Source organism: Stomoxys calcitrans, chromosome 3 (genome assembly GCF_963082655.1).
Source record: "Stomoxys calcitrans chromosome 3, idStoCalc2.1, whole genome shotgun sequence".
NCBI lineage: Eukaryota > Metazoa > Arthropoda > Insecta > Diptera > Muscidae > Stomoxys > Stomoxys calcitrans.
Window position 1 is genome coordinate 116,017,826 of NC_081554.1, and position 24,681 is coordinate 116,042,506.

Sequence of the window (24,681 nt, forward strand, 5' to 3'; positions counted from 1 at the left end):
CATATCGGATGAAATACATATGGGAGATTTATCTTGAGTCAAAAAAAGAAATTGTGCAAAATTGTACGACTGACTGGAGAAAGACATCTCGAAACTAGGTGTCAGAAATAGCAGGAGGAGTGCAGAATATCCAGGCTCTTCTACATTTTATCTCGGTTAGTGGAACAATAGTTCTTTTATAGCATACTAAATACTAAGTAAGTTAGACGGAGGCCACCGTCGCACAGAGGATTGCATGTCCGTCTATGACTGGATGCCTGGGTTAAAAACTTCTCTCCAAAGAGTTTTCGCACTGCGGCACGTCCGAACTCTGCGGAAAAAGGAGGTCCCTTATCATTAGGCTATATGCCTTAAAAAAAGAGAATACACTTAAGGAAGAAAAGTGGCTTGAAAATGTTTGTGGCTTTATTATACCCAAAACCATAGGATGGGCGGTATAATAATCTGAATGATGTACTCGAGGGGGATGAGGCCTCGATCTACACAGCTGGCTCCAAGATGGAGTCAGGAACTGGATTGGGGGTCTACTCTGATGCACTCAATATCAGTATGTCTCTGCGACTGCCCGACGAATGTTAGGTCTTTCGGGCAGAGGTCTGTGCCATTGCAGTGGCCGCAAGAGAAATTCTGGTAGGGATTTACCGCCCTTGAAACTCAGGATTTACGTGGACAGTATGGCGGCGCTCAAGGCCTTAGGGTCGGGGATAGTGAGGTCAAGATGCGTGGCGGATTGTTTGGAGTCACTGGATGGGCTTCAGGCCCACGATGTGCCGCTGACATGGGTTTCTGGGCATGAGGGAATTCCAGAGAATGAATGGGCGGACGAGTGAGCCAGGAGGGGTTCGTCTGCGCCGGGCGGACCAGTCATCGGTCTTGCCGACGTTCCCTTTGTCGAGCTACTGAACACAATAGAGGGTATGGCCAGGGCGGCGTCGGTGGCGCGATGGGACTCGGTGGATGGTTGCTGGACTACGAGGCCGGTCATTTACCGGAGGAGGACGAGCGAATTGTTGGCGTTCGATAAGAGGTCGATGAGTACTTTGACAGGGGTCATAACCGGACACTGTGCCATAAGCGGCGCGGATGATGATACCGCACAATGACTTCTGTAGGAGTTGCCTCGATTAGGATGAAGAGGAGACTACCAAGCACTTGCTGTGTTCTTGTCGTAAGCTCTCCTTTCTGGCTAGCTGTATCTTCTGTGATCTGGGTGAACTTGCGAACGTACCTCTGGTAAGTCTCATAGGATTTGTTGAAGGAACAGGATGGTTTCGACGGGGGTGCCACAAGCTCCGGAGTAGGTACATCCGTGCTTGCGGTAGGATGCGCGTTTCTTCATCCCCGCACGGGTTCTCCATTCCTCCTGTCTTTCTTTTATTCGTGTATAACCTCTAGTCCAAGGTCTTACATCTTCTTTCTCTTCCTTTTCTGTCTAGGGTACCGAGTGAACTCACCTTTGGTGGGCAACCCACTCAACCTAACCTATCCTGTTCGTCTCGACAGAGCAATGTCCGTCCGTCCTACCGTCTGTCGAAATCAAGATAGCGGTTGAACGCATAAAGCCAGCTGCATGAACTTTTGCACAGATACATGCTATTATTGTATGTCGTTTAGGATTGCAAATGGGCCATATCAGTTCGGATTCGGATATAGCCCCCATATAAGCCGATCCCCGGTTTTGACTTGTAAAGCCCCTAGATACCTCAATTTTCATCCGATTTGAATGCAATTTGGCAGGAGGACTTCTGTTCTGTCTTTCAGGTCCCGGTGATCTGAATCGGTCTACATACTGATATCGCAACCATATGAACTGATCCACGGATTTTACTTCTTGAGCTTCCAGGATGCTCAATTTTCATTTAATTTGTTTGAAATTAGACGCAAAGACCTCTGTTATTATTTCCAACATCAGTACCAAGATTTTTTCGAATCGGCCAATATGGTGATGCAGGCCCGCTTTTTTTATTTATTATAATTCTTATATATATACATTAATTCAAAATTACCTTAGTACCTCACCGACAAAAAGGCATAAAAGAGGCTAGTTGGCAAAAGTTAACTTAATTTTGTATTTGTAGTAATTGCATTATTATAAAACTCTTTTAAAATTGTCAATTATTTACAATACGTACATAGGAGCATAGCTATGAGTATTGTCATAAAAAAAGTTTATCAACATGAACTTTCATGCAAATTTGCCCATGAACACTCCATTAAGGAACAGGGGCAAACTTCTCAAATATCAATGAGTGCCGTCCGATTCAAGTTTTAAGCTCAATGATAAGGGGCCTCCTTTTTATAGCCGAGTCTGAACGTCGTGCAGCAGTGCGACACCTCTTTGGGGAGAAGTTTTTACATGACATTGCACCTCACAAATGTCGCCAGCATTAGGAGGGGATATCCACCGCTGAAAAATTTTTTTGTGATGCTCTCGCCAGGATTAGAACCCAGGCGTTCAACGTCATAAGCTGACATGCTAACTTCTGCGCTACGGTGGCTATTGATAACACTTTAAAAATTGCCAATTTCCCAGTTCATCATCCGCCAATCACTTTTACTCCATCAGTGGTCTTCACGTTTAAATACTAACCCTCTCAAGTTGAAGAGACACAAGAGAATAATTGTTGGTCCGGTAAACGAATAATCGTTTGTGGGTATCGAAACACTTTTGCCATTAAATAGTTTTTGGCTTTACAACAAAAAAGGTACTTTTACCGCAGGCGAAGTTGCTAAAGTGTTAACAATAAACACAGTTTGTTGCATTCAATAATGCTACGTTTATGGCTACCGTTTGATATGTTGAGGCGAAACGTTACATAGTTACATTAAACGGATGATTCCAAACTAGACGACTAGGTGCGCTTTGGAGTGTACTCTAAAGATCTAGAACTGGTCATATCGAAAAGGTTACCTGACCACTGCAGTGTGTATCAAGCGGAGATCCATGCAATTAAGGAATTGGCGGAATGGCTAAGATATGATGTCATAACGACGACTATTGTACCTTACACATTACAGGTGCACTGGAATCTGTCGGTATGCCTCTAGCGACATGTAGGCTAAGTTTTTAGAAGAAGAGGTCTAACGCTTTGCTGTCATTGGCTAGAACATACGTCTCAGTCATTGTGTCCGTCATGACAGGTCACTGTCTAATCAGAAAACATGCAGACAGACTGAAGGTTGCCAATAACGATTGTGAATCTGTGAGAGAACACTTTCTGTGTTTGTGTCCCGCACTGGCAGTCAGAAGGAGTTCCACTTAAGGTTCTCAAAGAACTAAGAACCTGTCTGATTTAGCGAAGGTGAACGTTCGCAAGTCTGGATGGTTCAACGGTAGGAACTAGAAGGCTTCTTCTTTCTTCTGTTCCTGTGGTATCACAATGGACGAAAACGTCTAAGTGAGTCTGATGGCAGACTGCCACTTAATCCTAATCTAACCTAATAATTTGAGAGTTCAACGTCTACTGATGTAATAGGGGATATTTAAAGGGGAATAGTTCAACAAGATTATATTTTCGATCTGTTGCGTTTTCAGTATTACAATCTTCTAACTCCAGCGATTTATTTGGAAGTTTTAAAACCATTATTATTTTTCAAAAAGTTATCAAATTTCATGTTTATTTTATGGGCAATGTCTCCACAAACCCCATAAATTTTATTTTTTGCATAATTTATAATAGCAATTTGACCAGACCGGAGGCCACCGTAACGCAGAGGTTAGCATGTCTACCTATGACGCTTAACGCCTGGGTTCGAATCCTGGCAGGACCATCAGAAATCATTTTCAGCGGTGGTTTTCCCCTCCTAATGCTGGCCACATTTGTGATGTACTACGCCATGTAAAACTTTTCTAAAGAGGTGTCGCACTGCGGCACGCCGTTCGGACTCGACTATAATAAAAGGAGGCCCCTTATCATTGAGCTTAACATTGAATCGGAATAACTCACTGAGAAGTTTGCCCCTGTTCCTTAGTGGAATGTTCATGGACAAAATTTGCAATTTGACCAGACTGTGAATTTTTTATTTGTGCCACAATTGGGCCTTTAGATTATTCCTAGTCCAAAGGTTTCAAATAATTCTAATGATTTTGTCTCATTATCATTAGATCTCTCAATAAAGTTTTTAAATTGGTTGTATTTTACATAGTTACGACTGATTCCAACCATGTTCCCCATCTAGTTATACAAGTTATCTTGTACATCTTGTCTTGTACTACAGGGTGCGACAGAGGAACTCACTTATTTGATAAGGGTTACCTTTTATATTTCGGGGTAAACAAAAACAAGTTTTAGTCATCGAAAATCGCTTTATTGTTTTTCAAAAATTTCCCATTAAGATCTACACACGTTTGCATACGTTTGAACCATTGAGGTATATCCAAAACATGCATTCTGAATGTATCAACCGCTTCTTCAGGTGTCGAAAACGTTGACCTCTCATTCTATTTTTTACGTACGGGAATAAAAAGAAGTCATTCGGTGCCAAATCGGGACTATAGGGCGGATGACTCATCAAATCGATGTTTTGAGTGCTCAAAAATGCAGTTGTTTGAGCCGATGTGTGAGAGCTCGCATTGTAACGGTGAAGAGTGATCCATCTTCGGCGATTGGTTTTCCTTATTTCTTGGAAGACAACTGGCAAAACTGGTGCGTACCACTGAGAATTGACTGTTCTAGTGGCACGATGGCGACATGTCCAGTTTTTCCGAAAAAAACATGCGATCATTTGCTTGCATGCGCTTCGTACGCGAGCAACTTTTGTTGGATTTGGGTCATACAGTCGAATTCTGTTTACTTCGGGCTCATACACGTAAATCGACGATTCATCACCTGTCACGATGTCCTATACGTGTTTTGAAGCGCCGCGATCATATTTTTAGAGAATTTCTTTCTAGAGAATTTCATCGTCAAAAATTTAATTAAGTTCATCGATGCACTATTGTTGAGTTAATCCACGTCGAAGATTGTGGAAAATAATCGCACGAAAATGTTCACGATTTAAATCCATTTTTATGGTGAGATGAATCTTTTAAGTTACTGTAAACAACACAAATAGCGCTCGTGTCTCAAAACGTTCTGAGTACGTATAACCTCAGAAATGAGAGTTGGCAGATTGCAACACATGGGTTGTCCAATCCCGAATTATAAACGGCAACCCTCTAGTTCAATAAAAACAAAAGTACTTCATCTATTGTCTTAATTGTTTTTTTTTATTTCAGTATACAATATCCCAACTTTTTTTCATGCAATCTTGAAAATGACATCGAGTAAATGGCGACCCCCATTGCGCATACATCGAGTCGATTTTTGAAATTCGTGTCCACCCTTTGCAATTTATCAATCGGTATGTTGGCAATGGCGTCGCGAATATTGTTCTAAGGTGTGCTATGGTCTGTGGATGATTGACATAAACCAGGGATTTCAAATAACCCCATAAAAAGCAACAAGTGAGCGACCGTTTGAAAAGTAGCTTCCGACATCTAGGGCCCGCTGCTCCCTACACTAGAGCATGATGGCAATTGACTGGAGAGAGAAACAAACATGGGGACTTCCCCCTCCAGATGCGCCCCCCACAACCCAACTCTGGAATTGTATTTGAGTTACAAGATATCAAAGATTGCGAAACTTTTTCGTAATATCTGGCTTGATACACCAACATCCAAGCTTAGTATGTCCCGAATCGGTTCATAACCTGATATAGCTCCAATAGCATAGCAATTCTTATCCATTAACCTTTTTTGCCTATAAATTTTTCCTTTATATATAAACTCTAGCGTAAAGAAAATGTTCAGTTTGGGCACCACTGTTATAAAGAAATGCCGGGCAAAAAACTTGACAAATGCAATCCGTAATGGAGGGTATATAAGATTCGGACCGGCCGAACTTAGCACCTTTTACTTTTTTAAGTTTTGTATCACAGTGTAATGTGTATGTATTCTAAGGCGTTGGTCAACTTGTCGTAGTTTATTGCGTAGTTGCGCGATTCACAAAAAAGATTTTTGCCGTCGGTTAAACTCGGTCTGATCGTTTTGTGGTAACACCCCGAATTCTGCCGAACGTTTTTTAGTGGCATTGACAGACGAAAAATGAACGAAAAATGCCTCTAAATATGGACGTTTTGCAAATAGGGTAAGTGCTCCTCAGTTCGACAGGTACCAGTAGTCGGCACTATTGTTTTTTTAACTCAAAAAAACAAAGAATATAAAAAACTTTTTATTAAAATAATCGTCAATAATATTCTTGGCTCTCCTTGGGAAAAAATATTTGAGATGAGATTACAGATTATGCTAGAATTTCGCTTTTAGTGATAAACAAGTGCAAAAGTGTCTGTTCTTAAGAAAAAATTAGTGGAAGTATCTGCTAAGTTAAGAGAGCGTAGAAAATTTTTAATCACAAATAATTTATAAAGGTAAAAACAATCAAAAGATAATTTTAGTCTTAGGGACCATGAAAAAATGGATTTTCCAGTAGTCGACAGTCGAGTGCCGTGTGGAAAATGGTTCTTCTGCGCTCTTCAGAAATCAAATTGGCAGATCGATTTTTAAGGAAGCTTTATCAAAATACTGTCCAGTGTAGACTATTTTCAAAATTAATCAGCCAATGCACAAAACAATATGTACTACATTGAAGGCCTCTGTGGCACAGAGGGATGTAGTCTGCCTCATCTATCAATGTCACTTATTAATCAATTTCACCTGACTGATATAATCAAGTTCCGGCTTTCTAAAATTAAAAACTGAAACTTGGTACACCCTATTTTTTCATCTATAGTCGGTTTCAGATCGAATTTGAAAGCCCATTTTCGAACGACATCTATATACAGCCCATATATAATTGATCACCATGTTTACCATCTTAACCCAATTTGTTCTGCTGCGCCCTCTTTTACTTTATATGGAATCCTTTGAATATTTATTTTCGACAATTAAAGAGCTTTTAGTGAAATATCATTCTACGAAAATAGTTTATGCATATCGCTTGACTTACACTATAAGAATATAAGTGCCTTTATCTGAATCCCATATAATCATTATTAGACTACATCTAACATCATTTAAGTTATGATGTTAAATGTACTCTATTCTTAAAAGACTTTATTTCAGCCCGATATTCTCTTGATGTCCGATTTAGGGGTGTTTTCGGGGGTGAAGTACCCCAGACAAAACATGGTGCAAAAATGCAAATTTTTTGCACATTTTGCCCATGAACATTCCACTAAGGAACTGGGGCAAACTTCTCACATATCAATGAGTGCAGTCCGATTCAAGTTTAAGCTCAATGATAAGGGGTCTCCTTTTAATAGCTGAGTCCGAACGGCGTGCGGCAGTGCGACACCTCTTTGGAGAGAAGTTTTACATGGCATAGTACTTCACAAAGGTTGCCAGTATTAGGAGGGGAAAACCACCGCTGATTTTTTTTTTTTTTTTTGATGGTCTCGCCAGGATTCGAACCCAGGCGTTCAGCGTCATAGGCGGACATACTAACCTCTGCGCTACGGTGGCCTCCAATCAGCATCGTTCTCTTATCTCAAATACCATTTATTTAAAACCCGCATTGCAATTAGTTTAAGGAGAGTTCATAGGATGAGGCGTCCCCAACCACTTGGCCCCATAATTGGTTATTAACTTATTTTCCTAAATTCAAATACCTTTCATTTGAGCCACATTTTGGCATGGTCGGTAAATCTTTACCCTTTAAGGGGTGTTTTGGAGAAGGGGCGGTGCCCCAAATACATGGTCCCACTTTTGGATATTCGTATTCTACTTCCAAATACCTTTTTTGAACCCCATATTGCGATGGTCAGAAAATAATTGCTGTTTGTGGAGTATTTTGGGAATGGGGTAGACCCCCAGAAAATTGGTCCCGAAAGTGGGCACGATTTCGTACTCTACTCCCAAATACCTTTCATTTGGGCCCCACATTGACATGGTCGGTAAATATGCCCGATTTAGAGGTGTTTTAGGGCGTGAGGTGGCCCCCCAATCACTTAGCCCTGAAAATATATCAGCAACGTGAGTTGGCCTTGAAAATATATATCGGATTCGGTATATATATATATCGGATTCGGGTTCTAATCTAAAATACCTCTTATTTGAGGCCAATATTGCAATGGTCAGCAAATACTTCCTATTTGGGTAGTGTTATGGGGTTGGGGTGACCCTATAGACACATTTTCCCGAATATTGATATCAAATTTGTGCTTTACTTCCAAATGCCATCCATTTGCTATGATCGTAAATTTGTCCTTTATGTAGAATGTTTTTGGGGAGGGGCGGCCCCAAACACTTTGACCCACATTTGAATATCACATTCGTATTCATTTAAGCCCCATATTGCCATGGGCAGTAAATAAGTCCTGTTTGGGGAGTGTTTTGCGGAAGGGGTGGAACCCCAGAAAATTGGTCACACATTTGGACATCAGATACGCATTCTACTCGCAAATACCTTTCATTTGAGTCCCATATTGGCATGGTCGGTCAATATGTCCGATTTATGGGTGTTTTGGGGTGGTCCGCCAAACACTTGGTCCGACAATTGGGTATCAGATACTTTTTCTCATATCAAATACCTTTCATTTGAGTCCCATATTGTCCTGATTGGTCTTCATATTTATTTGGTAGGTTTTGGTGGTGAGGCAGTTCCCCTAGGTACCCGCACCACCCATTTCCGATATCTGGCGTTTCTAAAAATTTAGATGTCAAGAAATTTAGTACCACGGGATCATTATGCACCATCTGCGAAAATTTCAAGAAAATCGGTTCAGCCGTTTTAGAGTCTATAAGAAACACACAAACAAACACAAATTGATTTTTGTATATAAGTCTAATGGAGGCCACATAGCGCAGAGGTTAGCATATCTGCCTATGACGCTCAACGCCTGGGTTCGAATCCTGGCGGAACCATTAGAAGAAATTTTCAGCGGTGGTTTTCCCCTCCTAATGCTGGCAACATTTGTGAAGTACTATGCCATGTAAAACTTCTCTCCAAAGAGGTGTTGCACTGCGGCACGCCGTTCGGACTTGGCTATAAAAAGGAGGCCCCTTATCATTGAGCTTAAAAACTTAAATCGGACTGCACTCATTGATATATGAGAACTTTCTCCATTTTCCTTAGTGGAATGTTCGTGGGCAAAACTTGCAATTTGCATATAAGACTAACTGAGCCCGGCCCGCTCTGCTGCGCCCGATAATGCTATGTTAGATAAGAGTACTCTAAATTTGGAAATTTCTGCATAATTTCAGTTGAAAATGTATTCCAATTTTCCTGTGGATTTTTCTACACTCAAATACCTCTTATTTAAACCCCATATTGCAATGGTCAGTAAAAGTCCTTCTTGGGATGTGGTGGACCTCCAGAGACTTGGTCTCAAAAGTGAAAGTCAATTTGGTGCCTTTCATTTAAGATCCATATTGCCATGGTCAGGTGACCCACGAAACACTTAGTCCCATAATTGGATATCAGATTAGTTTTCTACTCTCAAATACCTTTAATATGATTCCGTTATTGTAGTGATTGATCTTATGATTATTATTCTTGCTCTAAAATTTTGACCACATTTTAACTAATAAAATTTTTCTCCAAAATCCTTTTTTTAAATAAATTTTTTGTATTTGTTTCTATGGCAAGGATTGACGCTCTGCCCTCTCTCTGTTCATGTTCTCCAAATTAGCGCGATTTACTGCATTTTGGATCAACTAAATCCACTTGGATCAACTCCAATTGAAAACAGCCAGTAGATGGCGCTAATTTAAATGTTAGTGCTACTCGCTTGGTGAGGATCATCATGTGGTGATTGTTTATGAATGATAATTTAGTTTTTTTTTAATGAAATTAAATTGCCATATTAAATGATTTTCTGAGGTTAAGAACTAATTTGCCAGTCTATATATTTGGTGCGGTGCGATAGTTCTTACTATTATACCATGTAAAACTTTTGAACAAAAAAGTGTTGCCCAGCTGCACGTCGGTGGTATTGTCTATCGATGAGCTAAAATTGTTTGCAACCTTAACGTTAAGGTTTCCACCTACTACTTTCACGCTGAACTTCATAATTTTGGGGGTATGGCGGCCTGTTGGTCATTACGATTGATCGACTGTTTTGGGTTGAGGTGGTCCGCTAGATATATGAGCAGAATAATGGTATCCGATTCGCAGTCTACAACATTTTATTACCTTTAATTTAAACCCATATTGTCATGATTGGTGTATACAGCCGTTTGGTGGAGGGCGTCTATATTTGGGTTGTGCGCCACACCCCATCTGCCACTTGAGCACAAATTTGGTTGACGCACTGTACTCAAAAAAATCTATCACTTGATTCCCCATTGTTTTAATAGCCTATTTGAGTCGATTTTAGGAGGTAAAACACAAGGTTTAATGTCATATTCGCAATTGGCTCTCAAATGCCTTTCATTTGACTTTCATCAAGGTATAATCGAGTAATATTCTAATATTCCCATTTGGGGGGCTTTTTGGGGATGGGGCGACCATGAATTACTTGGACCTCAGTTTTATGTCATATTCGTATTCTACTCCCGAATACCCTTCATTTGAGTCCTATATTGATATGGACGTCAAATGTGTCTGTTTGGAGCAGTTTTTGGGTTTGAGCGACCCCTTGAACCCAAATTTTTTACTTGCACCAAATGTTTATACCATATTCGTATTCTACTCTCTAATATCTTTCATTTGATATCCATATTGTCGCTATCGGTCCCTCTAAATTCGCGTCGAATATGATCCAAATCGGACCATATTTCTATATGCATAGCTCTGTCTCTCTATTGGGCTTCGTGACCTCATAAATGGCGCTTATTTTTTTAACAGATTTCCCTGAAATTTGGATAATTGGGTAGTACAGACCTTTCTACATCCTTCCTCAATACGGTCCACACTGGATCTTAGTGGAATATAGCTATTATATACACCTACTTCCAGTTGAAAAATGTATCTATGGTTGCGACTATCTGATTTTGACCCGAGCGAGTTTATGATATTTTTTGGGGGTTTCCTTGCATTTTGCGAGTAAATAATGTTAACTTGCGTTTTAAATTAAAATTCGGAAAAAAGAGAAAACAACTTAAGTAATCATATAAATGACCGGTAACAGGCTTACATAAATGATAGCAAAATGTATATTTTCCTTAGCAAAATACTATTTGCCGACTTTAGGAACATGACATGCCGAACATTAGAAAGTAGTGCCGACTATTGGCAAAACAGCAGTGTTTTCAAAAAATTGGAAATTCACAAATTTAGTAAAATAAATTGAAATTTTTGCGTATACATCTAAAACAAAGCAAAATTTGAGATTGTAAATAACAATTGAATTGTAATTTCAATTGAATTGAACATTTGTATTCGGAAGGAGGATAGGATGAACAAGTAAAAAGACATTAAGGTCGGCCGGACCTAATTTTGGATACCCACCGCCTCGGATATATATCTAAACCATATTTCGTTATAATCCGGAAACTATATCGAAATATGGTCCGATTTAGACCATATTCGGCACGGACATTGAATGGTCTAATAAATACAAGTCACTGTTCAATATTGGCCTTTCAGGCAGCTATATCCAAATATAGACCTATCTGAACTATATAGGACACGGATGTCGAAAAGCCTAACATTAGTCACTGTGTCGGCGAAATCGGATTATAAATGCGCCTTTTATAGGGCCAAGACCTTTAAACGAGAGATCGGTTTATATGGCGGCTATATCCAAATCTGGACCGATCCAGGCCAATTTGAAGAAGGATATCGAGTGGCCTAACACAACTTACAGTTTCAAATATATATAGATATACCCATCTTCGAACCAAAGGCCAAGACCAACAATCATAGAGTGAATGCATAAAATGAGCTCTTCAGCAAAAAAAAAAAATTGATTCGGATTACAGTGAGTGCACGTTGTACAATGCATGATTCGGGTACATTTCGCTTCAGATAAAGTACTATTATTGTTGTCGTCTGCTTTCGTAGTACGAAATTAGTATGAAGGAAACGTGGTTGATTTGGCAAAAGCATGGGTCAATACACACATACGCCTATTTTTTTTATATATGAGAAAACAAACAGTTTGCAAACGATGTGTGTGATTAATTGATATTTCGAAAATGACATCGAGACTCTTTCAGCGAGTAATTTCACATAACTCACTGTAGCGACTATGAATTCAAGGTAAAAATACTCCCAATTACTGAATGGTGGTTGTTTTTCAAGATTACCTACTCAACAGCAACTTGGTCGATTTACTCTATCTTAAATATCTCGCTCTTCAATAGTCCTGAAATACAATATCCAATAGCTTCAGTGTTCCCGAGTTCAGCAGTCACCATGGTGAATGGTTTTGTGCAGGGCTTTGCTTCGAACTTAACCTGCGTATCAGGATCCACTTATAAGGTGAGGTCATGCGAACAGCTGAGTACAATTTTTTTATTTTTGTTTTGATTTTGGAGTAAATCTAACTGTCAAAGGCTTAATAAAACAGCTGTAATTTGTTTCTTAAACCATGTTTCGACTAGAGCCCAAATCCACTTGATTTGAGATAATCCCCAAAACCCGTTTCCACTACGATTTATGCGGTTTTTATTTGATAGCGTTTTTATTGTGAGCATTTTTATTGTGTTCAGCATATACATTGCGGTCGGCTGATTTCAACCGACAGTTAGGAAGTCTTGGATTTTTCGATGATCAAGAATATATATACATATGGGTCGGCAATGGATATTTCGATGTGTGGCAAAAGAAATGACAAAATGAATATACCCCCATCCTTCGGTGGTGTGTGTAAGAAGAGAAAATCTTTCTGCATTTCAAGTGTAATAGGCAATATATGCACAAACAAATCAATGCCATTTTAATGTATTGTTCTTGATTCGTATGGATATAGAGGGTGCTTTTTTAGCAGGACACAAATCTAATATAAAACTGAGAGCCAGAAACGCGCAGCAAAAAACAGCGCTTGCAGTACACTGTGCTGTCAACAAACATGAGCCAGACTTGGAGAGAGTGAGAGTATTGGATAATGAAAGAAACTATAACAAGAGAATGACGCCAGAAACACTGCATATTAATATAAACACAACAACAACTAAACGCATGAACTACAAGGCAGACACAGTGGGATGTGCAATCAACTACAGATTGCTAATAAACAGAGTGAACAAAGTCCAATAAGAAGAACTAGTGACCAAACAGACAACGGCCAGTAAAGATGGTTGCATAGCTTTTAAGTTTTGTTTGTAACTTCTTTATTACTCTAATTGTTGAAAATTAGCATTAAAAGATGTGATTATTGTGGTTTGTAAACATATATATTTTAAGTTAGATTTTCTTGAAAGTGCTCACCAACGGATGGGCGAAATATCGAAAAAATAGGTAAAAAAAAAACAAATCTGAAGACCTCGAGCTTGATTTTACAAAATTTAAATATTATTTTTTGGCAACACTGGTTTAAACAGCTCACGCGCGTTTCGTGTTTTGTTTTACTGTCAAACATCTTCAGTTTGGTCTACAATTTAACCAGTCGAACAACGCTTGCAAATTATTGAATTTTATTATGAAAATGCGTGCTCTGTTAAGAAAGTTCATCGCGCGCTGTATGTGTTCAGCGACGAGGCTCATTTTTGGTTCAATGTGTACGCAAATAAGCAGAATTGTGGATTTTTGATTAAAGATCAGTCAAAAGCATTGCAAGAGCTATCAATGCCTCCAGAAAAAGTCACAGTTTTGTGCGGTTTATGGGCTGGTGGCATCATTGGACCGTACTTCTTCAAAGATGAAGCGAATCGTAACGTAACTATGACTGGTGAGCGCTATTGTGAGATGATATCCAACTTTTTTTGCCCAAAATGCAAAGGCTTGACTTGTTTGAAATGTGGTTTCAACAAAACAGTGCCACATGCCACACAGCACGCGTAACAATGGACTTATTTCACGTTCGGGACCGGTCAATTGGCCGTCTATTTTTTGTGGGACTATGTTACAGCTCATGTCTATACAGACAAGCCCGCTTCAATTGACGCATTGGAAGACAACATTGACGCATTTATTCGTGAAATACCGGCTGAAATTTCGGAAAGAGTATGCCGAATTGGATTAAGCGGACGGACCATTTGAGGCGCAGTCACGGTCAACATTTGCATGAAATAATATTTAAGCATTAAATTATATGGACCGTATCGATTCAAAAAGACATATCGATTCAAAAAAGATTTAGTGCGTTTTTCTGAATTTCATGTGTTTTTGTTTTTGGAGAACTTTCCTATAGCTCTTAAAAAATCGCCCCTTATAATTGCCTTTGTATTTAGAAGAATGGCAACGAATATGCATTTGCATAGAATTCCAAACCCCATCTATCACTGAGCTTCACATTGAATCTGACAGCACTCATTGATATGTGAGAAGTTTGCCCCTGTTCCTTAATGGAAAGGTCATGGGCAAATTTCCTCTCTTTTGAAAATTGTAGCAGTCGATCAGAAATTATGATAAATATATTTTGAAAAGTTTTTTCTTGATTCAAAGAAACAAGGCGGCTTTAATTCTAAGATAAGATCATTTTTTTAAATCCTACTTTCTTGGCTCGAAACTATCAATAAAGTCATTTAGTCAAGGGAAAAAAACTTCATGTTTAAGTAATCTTATTTTGTCTGTATATCCGACTGGAAGAACGCATACCCACTAAATGGAACTTTTGAGCATAATTTGGAATGCATTATTTGCCCATGGAAGAGGAAATAATAGATAATCATACCCCAAAAACAACTGATTAGAGAGGTAACAGAATAACTCCGTCCACTTACTACTTAATGACAATACCATTGCAGCCGTTTGTACGTACCGGATTGACCCGTTGGAGTCTCTCATTGGCAACGGCTGCCGTCCCAGTGAAAAACATACTGCTACAACAACAACTATTACTATAAAAAAGCAAATTACACGAATCTTAGGGAGTTCTTCGAAACAGTATGCTTTGAAACAAAGATATTCACATTCCCAACCGAAAAGCATTCATGTGGCAATTTGTGTACTACATAGTTGTTCTTTTCCTTATTAAATAAACAAATAATCGACCAGTGTACAAATTCTAAACACCCGATTCGATGTTTAATCATTTTTAAGAATACGAAACAAGCCAACAACAAGGGCACCAATCGAGCAACAAAATATTGAACACGGGGAGAGACTGGCATACAGACAGTGTGAGAGAGGGAGAGGTAGCAAGATTTACACACATTCTATTTATACACTTGGTCAAGCATTTTTCGATATTTACCTGGTGGTTTAGTAAAATTGCCACTAATTTCCAGACTCTCAAAGCTATGATATGTCGTATCCGACTCGTCTCGCCTGCAGTAAGAAGTGGCATTGCCCTTACTAAACATTTCTCCATCGTTGCAACAACGTCGGATGCAGGGCATACGGCGGCAGGTGGTGGAAACGTCGTCACAGGTCCTCACCAAAAATTCCTGCTCCGACAGTGATGGGGAAGAGCCGATATTGTCTATGGCCTCGATGCAATACTGATTCGATTCAAAAACTTTATTCAATGGCCGCAAATATAGACGACCATTTATGAGGGAGATCTTATACTGGTTAACTTTATATTCGACAAGGACTTTGTCCCGGGCACAATCAATCGGATTGTCATTGAAAACCGCGGCAGTCTTAAAGAATGGCTGATACAAATGGAAATTGGATACCCCTAAAGGGTTAAGCACGCACTTGTGTTGGTTGCTGTCGTAAATGTAGTTGTGGGGGCAACATTTATGCCCAAAGGAGATCTTTCGCGTCGACTTAATATCTTGAGGGCAGGAAATCGAAATGATTTCATCTTCAGTGCCCATTACACAGGCATCAAAGGGAATTTTAATACTTTCCTTTCTGGGGAATCTTTGCAGTATTTGATTTTCGCATTGGGCAAGAATATTTGAGTTGGTGTCCTGAACCTCGCCTACGCCTAATCCATACACTGGGTAAACATGGTGCAAAGAGTCTGTTTCGCTTTCATATGAAACAGTTTGAGTTGTATCCTCATTAGAAATTTGCGGCACACAGGCAAAGGAAGGTGATCGCAGAGGGCCTTTCGAAATCTTGGCCAGCTTCGTGTTGATGGAAGGACAACATAGTGACAAAGTGGAATTGCGGTCATCAACTCCACCCACCAAAGTTTGCATACTAGCAAAGAGCAGTACCCAAACTACTTTGAATGGCATTGATGTGTTAATTTGATGGCCTGAAGTTCGCCAGTGGAATTTTCTTTGTTTTGCCTTTATGTGGCCAACAAAACACGATTGCAAGTGAAACTCCTCGAATAGCGACGACACTGGTTCCATTCAGCATTTTTACCAAACTCTTTAATATATTGATGGACGGGGTAACGCCATCGATTCTGATAACACCAAGCACCTCAGTGACGAAATTCAACCTTCAGCAAGTCCGACGATCGCGAAATAGAAGTGATCGGGTTTTTGTGTTTGTTTACCAACTAAACTTCTTAATCTTATCAGAGGCCCAGAAATTGACTTATTTTTTGCGATATTCTCTTTTATTTCCGATTTTGTTATTCTCACATGAAAAATTGAAAACACGGCAAATATTTGGATTGAAAATAAGTTTTGTATAAACAAACAATGAACAAATGATGATGTTGATGGCAATGATTCCAAACAATTAGTGCCTTTTCCCTCGTTCGGCCGAAAGTTTTCTTTTACACTAGAAGAACTAACGTGGCCTTTTGGGCTTTGTACTGGGAACTCGAAGTCGTCCGCACGGTTAAGGTTCTCTCTGGCAACTGATTGTTAGCTACTGCTCTGGCCATTGGAGTGCCACAAGCAAAGTAGAATGTATTCTCAGAGGTGAAGTGTTTATGAATGAATGATGGAATGGCCGACCACATAAATTGTTGTTGTTGTTGAATAAACACAAAAACAAATAACACCTCCCCATTTTATCGCTATTTAGATCCCAATTAATAAAGAACCCCATTAAAGATAAGCACACTATTAGACGCAAAGAATTGTTCTCTCTTTTAATTATGTGACATTTGGGGCAAGCAAGGCAAGGACTTCGATAGCCCCATCGGATGCATGAAATGTGGATATGAGTTAATTCCTTTTTATTATAGTACGCTTTATGGTTTTCACTGTTGCAGTTGGCATGAAATTAAATGGTATTCGAGGGTAGTATAAAAATGTCGGTTCCTAGTGAGCGCGCACGGCGAACCAAAGCGATAGTAATGGGACCCGTTCTCGCCAGCCTTTGGTCTGTCGCTAAAAAGATTAAACCTATGATGTCACATTGAATTATAAATTGTTAAAGAAGATTTGATTTGGATACTGGCATCCTAATCTAATTTTCAGATGAAACTCTTGTTGGACTTTTATGATGGGTGATTTGTAACACTTTGGCATAATAAAATTGGGCCCCATAAAGAGCATCACATCTGCACAACAAAAGTTTTTTTAAATCTAGTGTAGAAAATTGTATTACATTACCCTGCAAATAGAACAAAATGTGTCTGTGTATTTGTCTCTGAAAGAAACGCTTATTTTCGAAAGACTCAAGTTATGAAAACTTAACTTTGTTTGAAGTACATCTATTAGGTTAGATTTAAGCTAGGTAAGGTTTAAGTGGCAGTCTGATATCAGACTCACTTAGACGTTTTCGTCCATTTCGATATCACAGTTCCGACCGTTAAACAATGCTCTGCAAACAAATGCCACAAAAGCAACACCCCAAAGTTAAAAAAATTTCAACTTTGACGACTTAAATCGAGCGTCATTCTGTGTTGCCGTGCGTGAAGTAATGCTTTAAAGCATCAAAGTTAAAAATTATTTTACTTTTGCGCGTTGCTTTTATGGGATTTGTTTTCCAATGCGATACTCAAAAACATAGCACAACGCGCTTATTCTGTTTTGGCTTTTATTGATCTCCGCTAAAGTTGGCCAGTGTTGACAAACACAAACCCACATACATAACATGATGCTTGACAGGCAATCACATACACTGACATCTATTGAACAAGCATGGGGTGGAGCCAAACGAAAGCAACACAACACACATTATTACGAACAAGAGAATAACAATAAAGCAATTACAGGGAATACTAGAAAAAATGTGTGATCACATAATATCTTAGCCATTCCACCACTTCTAGAATTGCAAGGATCTCCGCTTGATACACACTACAGTGGTCGGGTAACCTTCTTGATATGGTTGTCCCCCTGGTTGTCTAGTTTGGGACCATCCGTATAGAAGTCATAGTTCAGACAACTACAACATAGGCATGACGCTCTATTTTAGCCCCCATCTTTTTCCAAATGTTTCTTTTGCAGGTGTATAGGGCAAGAGTTGCCTTTCGTGACCTTTATAAAATGTTTGATTCAAAGTTCAGTTTTCTATCCATCAAAGTAAATGGAACATTTTCTCCTCCCAAGGAGTCTGGTGCCTCCGTAAGCAATTTTTTTTCTCCTACTGAAAACAACAACTTCTGTCTTAGACGGATTTACGCTTAGACCACTTTCGGTGACCCCCTTCGCTGTCCTACGTAGGGCCTCCTGGAGTAAGTATGTATGAGTGCCGGGAAACTTTAACTTAACCGCAATAGCCACGCAATCTGCGTACCAATTTTACACTTATTTGGGGTTTATATTGTTACAATTGGGGTTTATTAGTTTTAATGTTCGTTTTAGTTCATTTTCCAAGTCAATTATTCAATCTTAATGTGTGCTGATGACGTCAAAATTTTGCAATCGCTCTATGTTCCTTCTGAGCAGGATTTGTTACAACTCGATCTTGATAACTTTTGTTTATGATGTAATGTAAATTTAATGGAACTAAATATCTCGAAATGTAAATTAATGTTTTTCTATAGAACGCAACACTTGTCAAAAAGTTATTATCTTAACGATCGTGAAATTGACATTGAAGAAACTTTTCTAGATCTTGGCATTCTCTTAGATCGTAAATTAAATTTTAGACAACATATTTCTATGATGGTGCATAAATCTTTTAGCTCCCTTGGGTTTATGAAAAGATTGAGTAAAGAATCGGTTGACACTATTCACAGAAATAAAATTGAGTCAGTATAGAAAAAATTTCTGCTATTTTACCTTCGTAATCGTGGTTGTAATTATCAAACACTTCCTTCCTATACGGTTAGATTAAATTTAATAAAGCTCTCTACTCTCAGTAGCCGCAGGAAAATGTTGAAAATCTAGTATTAACTCGATAACTCTAGATTAACTCGATCTCAATTGTTTTGCACGGGAATTTGAAGTCCGAATTTTTGTTGAGTCGGCTTAATATTAACGTTCCTTCACGACCAACGAGAAATTTTCAACTGCTTAATATTCAAAATCACCAAAGCGATTTTGATTTATTTATTTATTACTTAGATTTTAATAAATATTACCACCTTTTTTATCTTTTATTAAACTTATTAAATATCAATCTTGTATGTATATATGTATATTTATATTAGTCTGTAAGGATATATGTATCTATAGACTTAGGAATAATAAAAAAAAGAAAAACAATTTCCGTTATTTAAAATTTCAAATTGTCGACATTTCATTTTCAACCAAGAAAAATCATCAGAAGGAGATGTAAAATGGATCTTCGAATAGAAAGTACTAAACAATGGTCTAAACCCGGACAATATCCTGTAATGGAATCTTAATAAGATTTTAAGACCAATAAAAAAGCGCAAACAGACAGATTTAAGTTATCGAGTTAATACTAGATCACGAAGTTACCATTTTGGGTATTCTCGAAACATGGTGTGGCCAGTAAGAGGTATATAAGGCAGTGGCACAATACAGCACGAGTGAGACTTACAGCGGTCAAAAAAAGTATTCATCATTCAATGTTTTTTTTTTAATAAGTCTACAAAAGACAATTGGAATAAAAACATATTAAACTAATGATGCAGTAGTGCTTGTGTGATATATATGTACACAATTTCATTGTTTTTAAAGAAAAAAATAGTATTTATTGGAACAAAAAGGGCCATTTTACAGCTGAACACAAAAAATTAAACAAAAAAAGTATTCATCATTGCAAAAAAACAAAAAAATAAATAACATAATTTAAAAAAATTAATACTTTGTTATTCGACCAACGCGTCTTATAACTTCTTTTAAACGGTTTGACATCGATTGGACTAATTTAGCGGTTATATTTTGGTCTATATTAGTCCATTCCTCCATTATCACCTGTTGCATTTGACTCTTGCTCGAAAAATTGCGCGTTCTCAATTTGCGTTCGAGATGTTCCCAAAGATGTTCAATTGGGTTCAAGTCGGGACTTTGAGGAGGAGTTTTAATGACTTTGGGGCAGTTATACAGCATCCACATCTTGGTATTTAAAGCAGAATGTTTGGGGTCATTATCTTGATAATATTGAAAGTTATTACCAAGCCCAAGTTTTACAGCACTGTCTTTTAAATTCCTCTTTAAAATGTCATGTAATGTAATACTTATGATCCATTACTCCATTAATAATTTCAAGATTTCCCGCTCCTGAAGCCGCCATACACCCCCAAACCATTAAACCACCTCCACCATGTTTTACAGTAGCAACTGTGTTTACACTATGACCTTTCCATCGCACCCAAAAAGATTAAACTTGCTCTCGTCTGCAAAAATGACTGTTTTGAAGGAGTAAGGTAAAATGGAGTCAGCAACTACTGGCAACAAGGTGGAACTCCAAAAGCAGTTGTAAGAGAAATTTGAGCGCCGTAAAATTGACGTCAACGAATATAAGTTTGATAGTAAGGCTACTTCATGTAGCTCTGACGCAGGTGACGGTGTCGGATAGGCAGATAAAGTTATACCAGGTATGCTCCGCCGTCTCCCTGTCCCACCACTGTTGCATCCGACGTTGATAACTCTGGGGAAAATATATAATTAACATTTTTATGACAAATAACGCAGGCACCTCGGACGAATAATTGGTAGTTGATATTGTTCAATCGAGAAACTTTGTTCTGGGTCATCCGTGTCTCCTAAATTAAGGCAATATGAATTTCGCCCTTGCTGATTTTCTCTATCAGAACGTGAGTAGCTGTCTCGCTAAGGTGGAGATTTATCTGGATGACCTCATTAGATGGGCACTGCCTGATGTTATCGTATTATGTTCTTTGCCTATCCCAGTCTTTCGAATCTGTATAAAGTCGGTAATGGTTCCATTGTCGGGTCCCTGTTCTTTAGGCTGTATTGAATAGCGTGTCCCTGTACTGCCTGATGTTTCAATACTTGGATATTTGCCTATCTTAGTCTTCCAAATCTTAAGTAAGTGGGTTCACTGTTCGTTAGGCTGCATTGAGACTCTGGTCGCTGTACTGACTGATGTTATCGTATGAGGTAATTTGCCTACCCTAGTCTTCCGAATCTTTAGAAATTCAGTAATGGTTCCATCGTTGGGTCCCTGTTCATTAGGCCGTATTGAGTTTCCCGTGGTTGTACTCCCTGATGTTTCAATATAAGAATCTTTACCTATGCAAGTCTTCCTAATCTTGAAGTCGGTGATGGGTCCGTCGTCGGGTCCTGGTTTGTTAGTTGGGTCTCTCATCCCTGCACTGCCGGTTGTTTAATGTTAGGATCTTTGCTTATCCTAGACTTAACAATATTGAGAGAGACGGTGATTTTTCTCGTCGTCAGCCCCCTGTTTGTTGGACGGCATTAAGTCACCTGCCACTGTACGGCCTTGTGTCTCAATATGAGGATTTCTGCCTAACCTAGTCTTCCTAATCTTGCAAAAGACAGCCTTGCTCCCGTAGTGCGCCATACCTTTAGTCTTAGCCAAACTTGTCGCAGAGACTTGATTAATCCCAACCACAAGGAGAATCCGAACTGGGGCAAACTGTGCATCCCTCTGGTTTATTTTGCATTTTTCAAAAAGTAGACTTTATGACTTTTTATAAAAAAGTTACAAAACTTTCAAAATAATTTTTGTATTAAGGAAAAAGTCAAAATTGGCGCATTCTCATATCGTACCACCCCGCCATCTTAAAGCCAATATGGCTAATATCCTATATGTATATAAAAATAAAATTTGTGTTTGTTTGTAGGTTTGTTTGTGTGTTCCTTATAGACTCAGAAACGGCTGAACCGATTTTCTTGAAATTTTCACAGATGGTGCAAAATGATCCCGTGGTGAAAATAGGGTACTACATTTTTTGATATCTGAAGGGGGGTGGACCCTCCCCCTTACCCTAATTTTCAGAAACGCCAGATCTCGGAGATGGGTGGTGCGATTTAAGCGAAATTTTGTGTGCTCTCACATAGTACCCTAAAAATAAAAATTTGGTATCCAAATTTCGGATGGGGTACCTAAAGGGCCGTCCCACCCTAAAACCTACCAAATATATATTTATACCAATCACGACAATATGGGACTCAAATGAAAGCTATTTAGGATAAGAAAACGTATCTGAAATTCAATTGTCGGACGAAGTGTTAGGGGGACCACACCAACCCCCCAAAAACACCCCAAATCGGACATATTCACCGACCATGACAATATGGGACTCAAATGAAAGGTATTTGCAAGTAGAATATGAATCCAAATGTGGGACCACGTTTCTGGGGGTCCACCCCTTCCCCAAACAGGACTTATTTACTGTCCATGGGAACATGGGGCTTAAATAAAAGGTATTTGAGTGTAGAATTCAAATCTGGTATCCAAATATGGTCTTTGGGAGTAAAGCACGAATCTGATGTCAATATTCGAGAAAAGTATCCAAAGGGCCACCCCACCCCCACAAGACCAACCAAATAGGAAGTATTAGCTGACTTTTGCAATATGAGGCTCAAATAAGAGGGTTTTTAGAGTAGAATACGAATCCGATATATATTTTCAAGGCCAACTTACTGAACGGCCGCCCATCCATCAAAACACCCACCATGCCGGTCATGTTTGCCGATTATGGAAATATGGGGCTCAAAATAAAGGTATTTGGGAGTACACCACGTATCTGATATCAACATTAGGGAGCAACTGTCTAGGGGACGTCCCACCACCATAACAACCCCCATATAGGACGTATTTGCTCACCTAGACAATTTGGGTCTTAAAGAGAGTGGAACTAAATATTTATAGCTTTTAGGGCCAATACCCCAAACCGGACATATTTGCAATAAGGAGTTTAAATGAGATTAGAAAACGAATTAGATAACCAATTTTGAGGTCAATGGCAATATGGGGTTCAAATAAATGAAATATAGATATATGAGAATAGAGCACGTTGCTGATATATTTTCCGGGCTTAGTGTTTGGGGGACCACCCCAATCGCCAAAACACCGCTAAATCGGGCATATTTACCGATCATGTCAATGTGGAGCTTAAGGGAAAGCTATTGGGCGATAGAACAAGACTTGATACTCACTTTCGGGACCAATTTTCTGGGGTCTACCTCTTTCCCATAATACCCCACAAACAGCAATTTTTTACTGACCATCGCAATATGGGGCTTAAATAAAGGTATTTGGGAGTAGAATACGAATTTGATACCCAAATGTAGGACCATGTATTTAGGGCATGTGTCATGTCATGTGTTTGGGGGGTTTAAATAAATGGTATTTGAAAGAAGAGCATTATGCTGATTTTTGTTAAGGCCAAGTGTCTGGGGGACCACTTCACCCCCGAAAACACCCCTACATCAGACATCATGAGAATATCGGGCTGAAATAAAGTATTTTAAGAATGGAGTACATTTTACATCCAAACTTAAATTCGTAGACCAACAAAGATCATATGGGATTCAGATAAAGGCACTTATATTGTTAAACTGTTAGTTAAGCGATATACTATTTTTGTATCATGGCATTTCACTAAAAGCTCTTTAATTGTCGAAAATAAATATTCCAAGGAAAACTTTGCTCCTGATAAGGTAAAAGGCGCAGCGGAGCGGGCCCGGTTCATCTAGAAATGAATAAAAAATACATTTATGCCAAAATTTAGCTTACATTAACATAGAACTATTAAGATGAATCTCACACTTATAATGACGTAATCCCAAAATTTGGCGTGGATATTCACAAACTTTGGCAAGAGTTATTTATGGCAACAAGAGTTAACCAAAGCGACAACATTAGCAAAGCCAAACTTGTCTCTGTGCAGCTTTCTTTTCGACTATTAAACTTCAAAATAGATTATTCAACTTTCTGATCGTTGAAAGTCGACTAATCAATTAGGCTAAAGTCGAATTTGGGATCCCTAGGTTTGACGCCACCACCGCTGCTGTTAGGTCTTTGAAGTTCATTTGTAGCCTACTCCAAAAAGGCTTTAAAATTTTTCGTAAAAGGTAGTACCTATTCCGAAATAGGAATATTTTTCTTTGAGGAGCGCAATGAAATCACGTCCGCTCCACTCAACGGCTACTTTAAGTTTTTTGCGCCTTCATTTACATCACGCAAAAAAAGATGTTCCTTATTCTTACTCCAAAATTTTGACAACATTTTAATTAATCACAAAAAAGTTGTTTTTAGAATTAATTAAAAATCTTATTTCAATTTAGTAAGCCAATTTAAACATAATTTGGTTAAATTTTCCATAAAATAAGGAAAAATTGAAAAATTTTCGGAATATAAATTTGTAAAAAAATAGTTCATTAAATTTCCTAAATTTGAAAAGTTTTTTGCAACTTAAAAAATACACACGTTTGAACTTTAT

At 38.7% G+C, this 24,681-nt stretch overlaps 1 protein-coding gene across 1 annotated transcript in view; it reads right to left on the bottom strand.

Moving 5' to 3' along the window:
* LOC106088594 (G-protein coupled receptor Mth2) overlaps positions 1-16,778 on the bottom strand; it is a 93,234-nt gene extending 76,456 nt beyond the window's left edge. The window contains exon 1 of the mRNA XM_013254185.2: positions 15,280-16,778. Coding sequence (XP_013109639.2) covers positions 15,280-16,339 — 1,060 coding nt within the window. The 5' untranslated portion in view covers positions 16,340-16,778. The remainder of the gene's footprint in view (positions 1-15,279) is intronic.
* Positions 16,779-24,681: the final 7,903 nt, after the last annotated feature.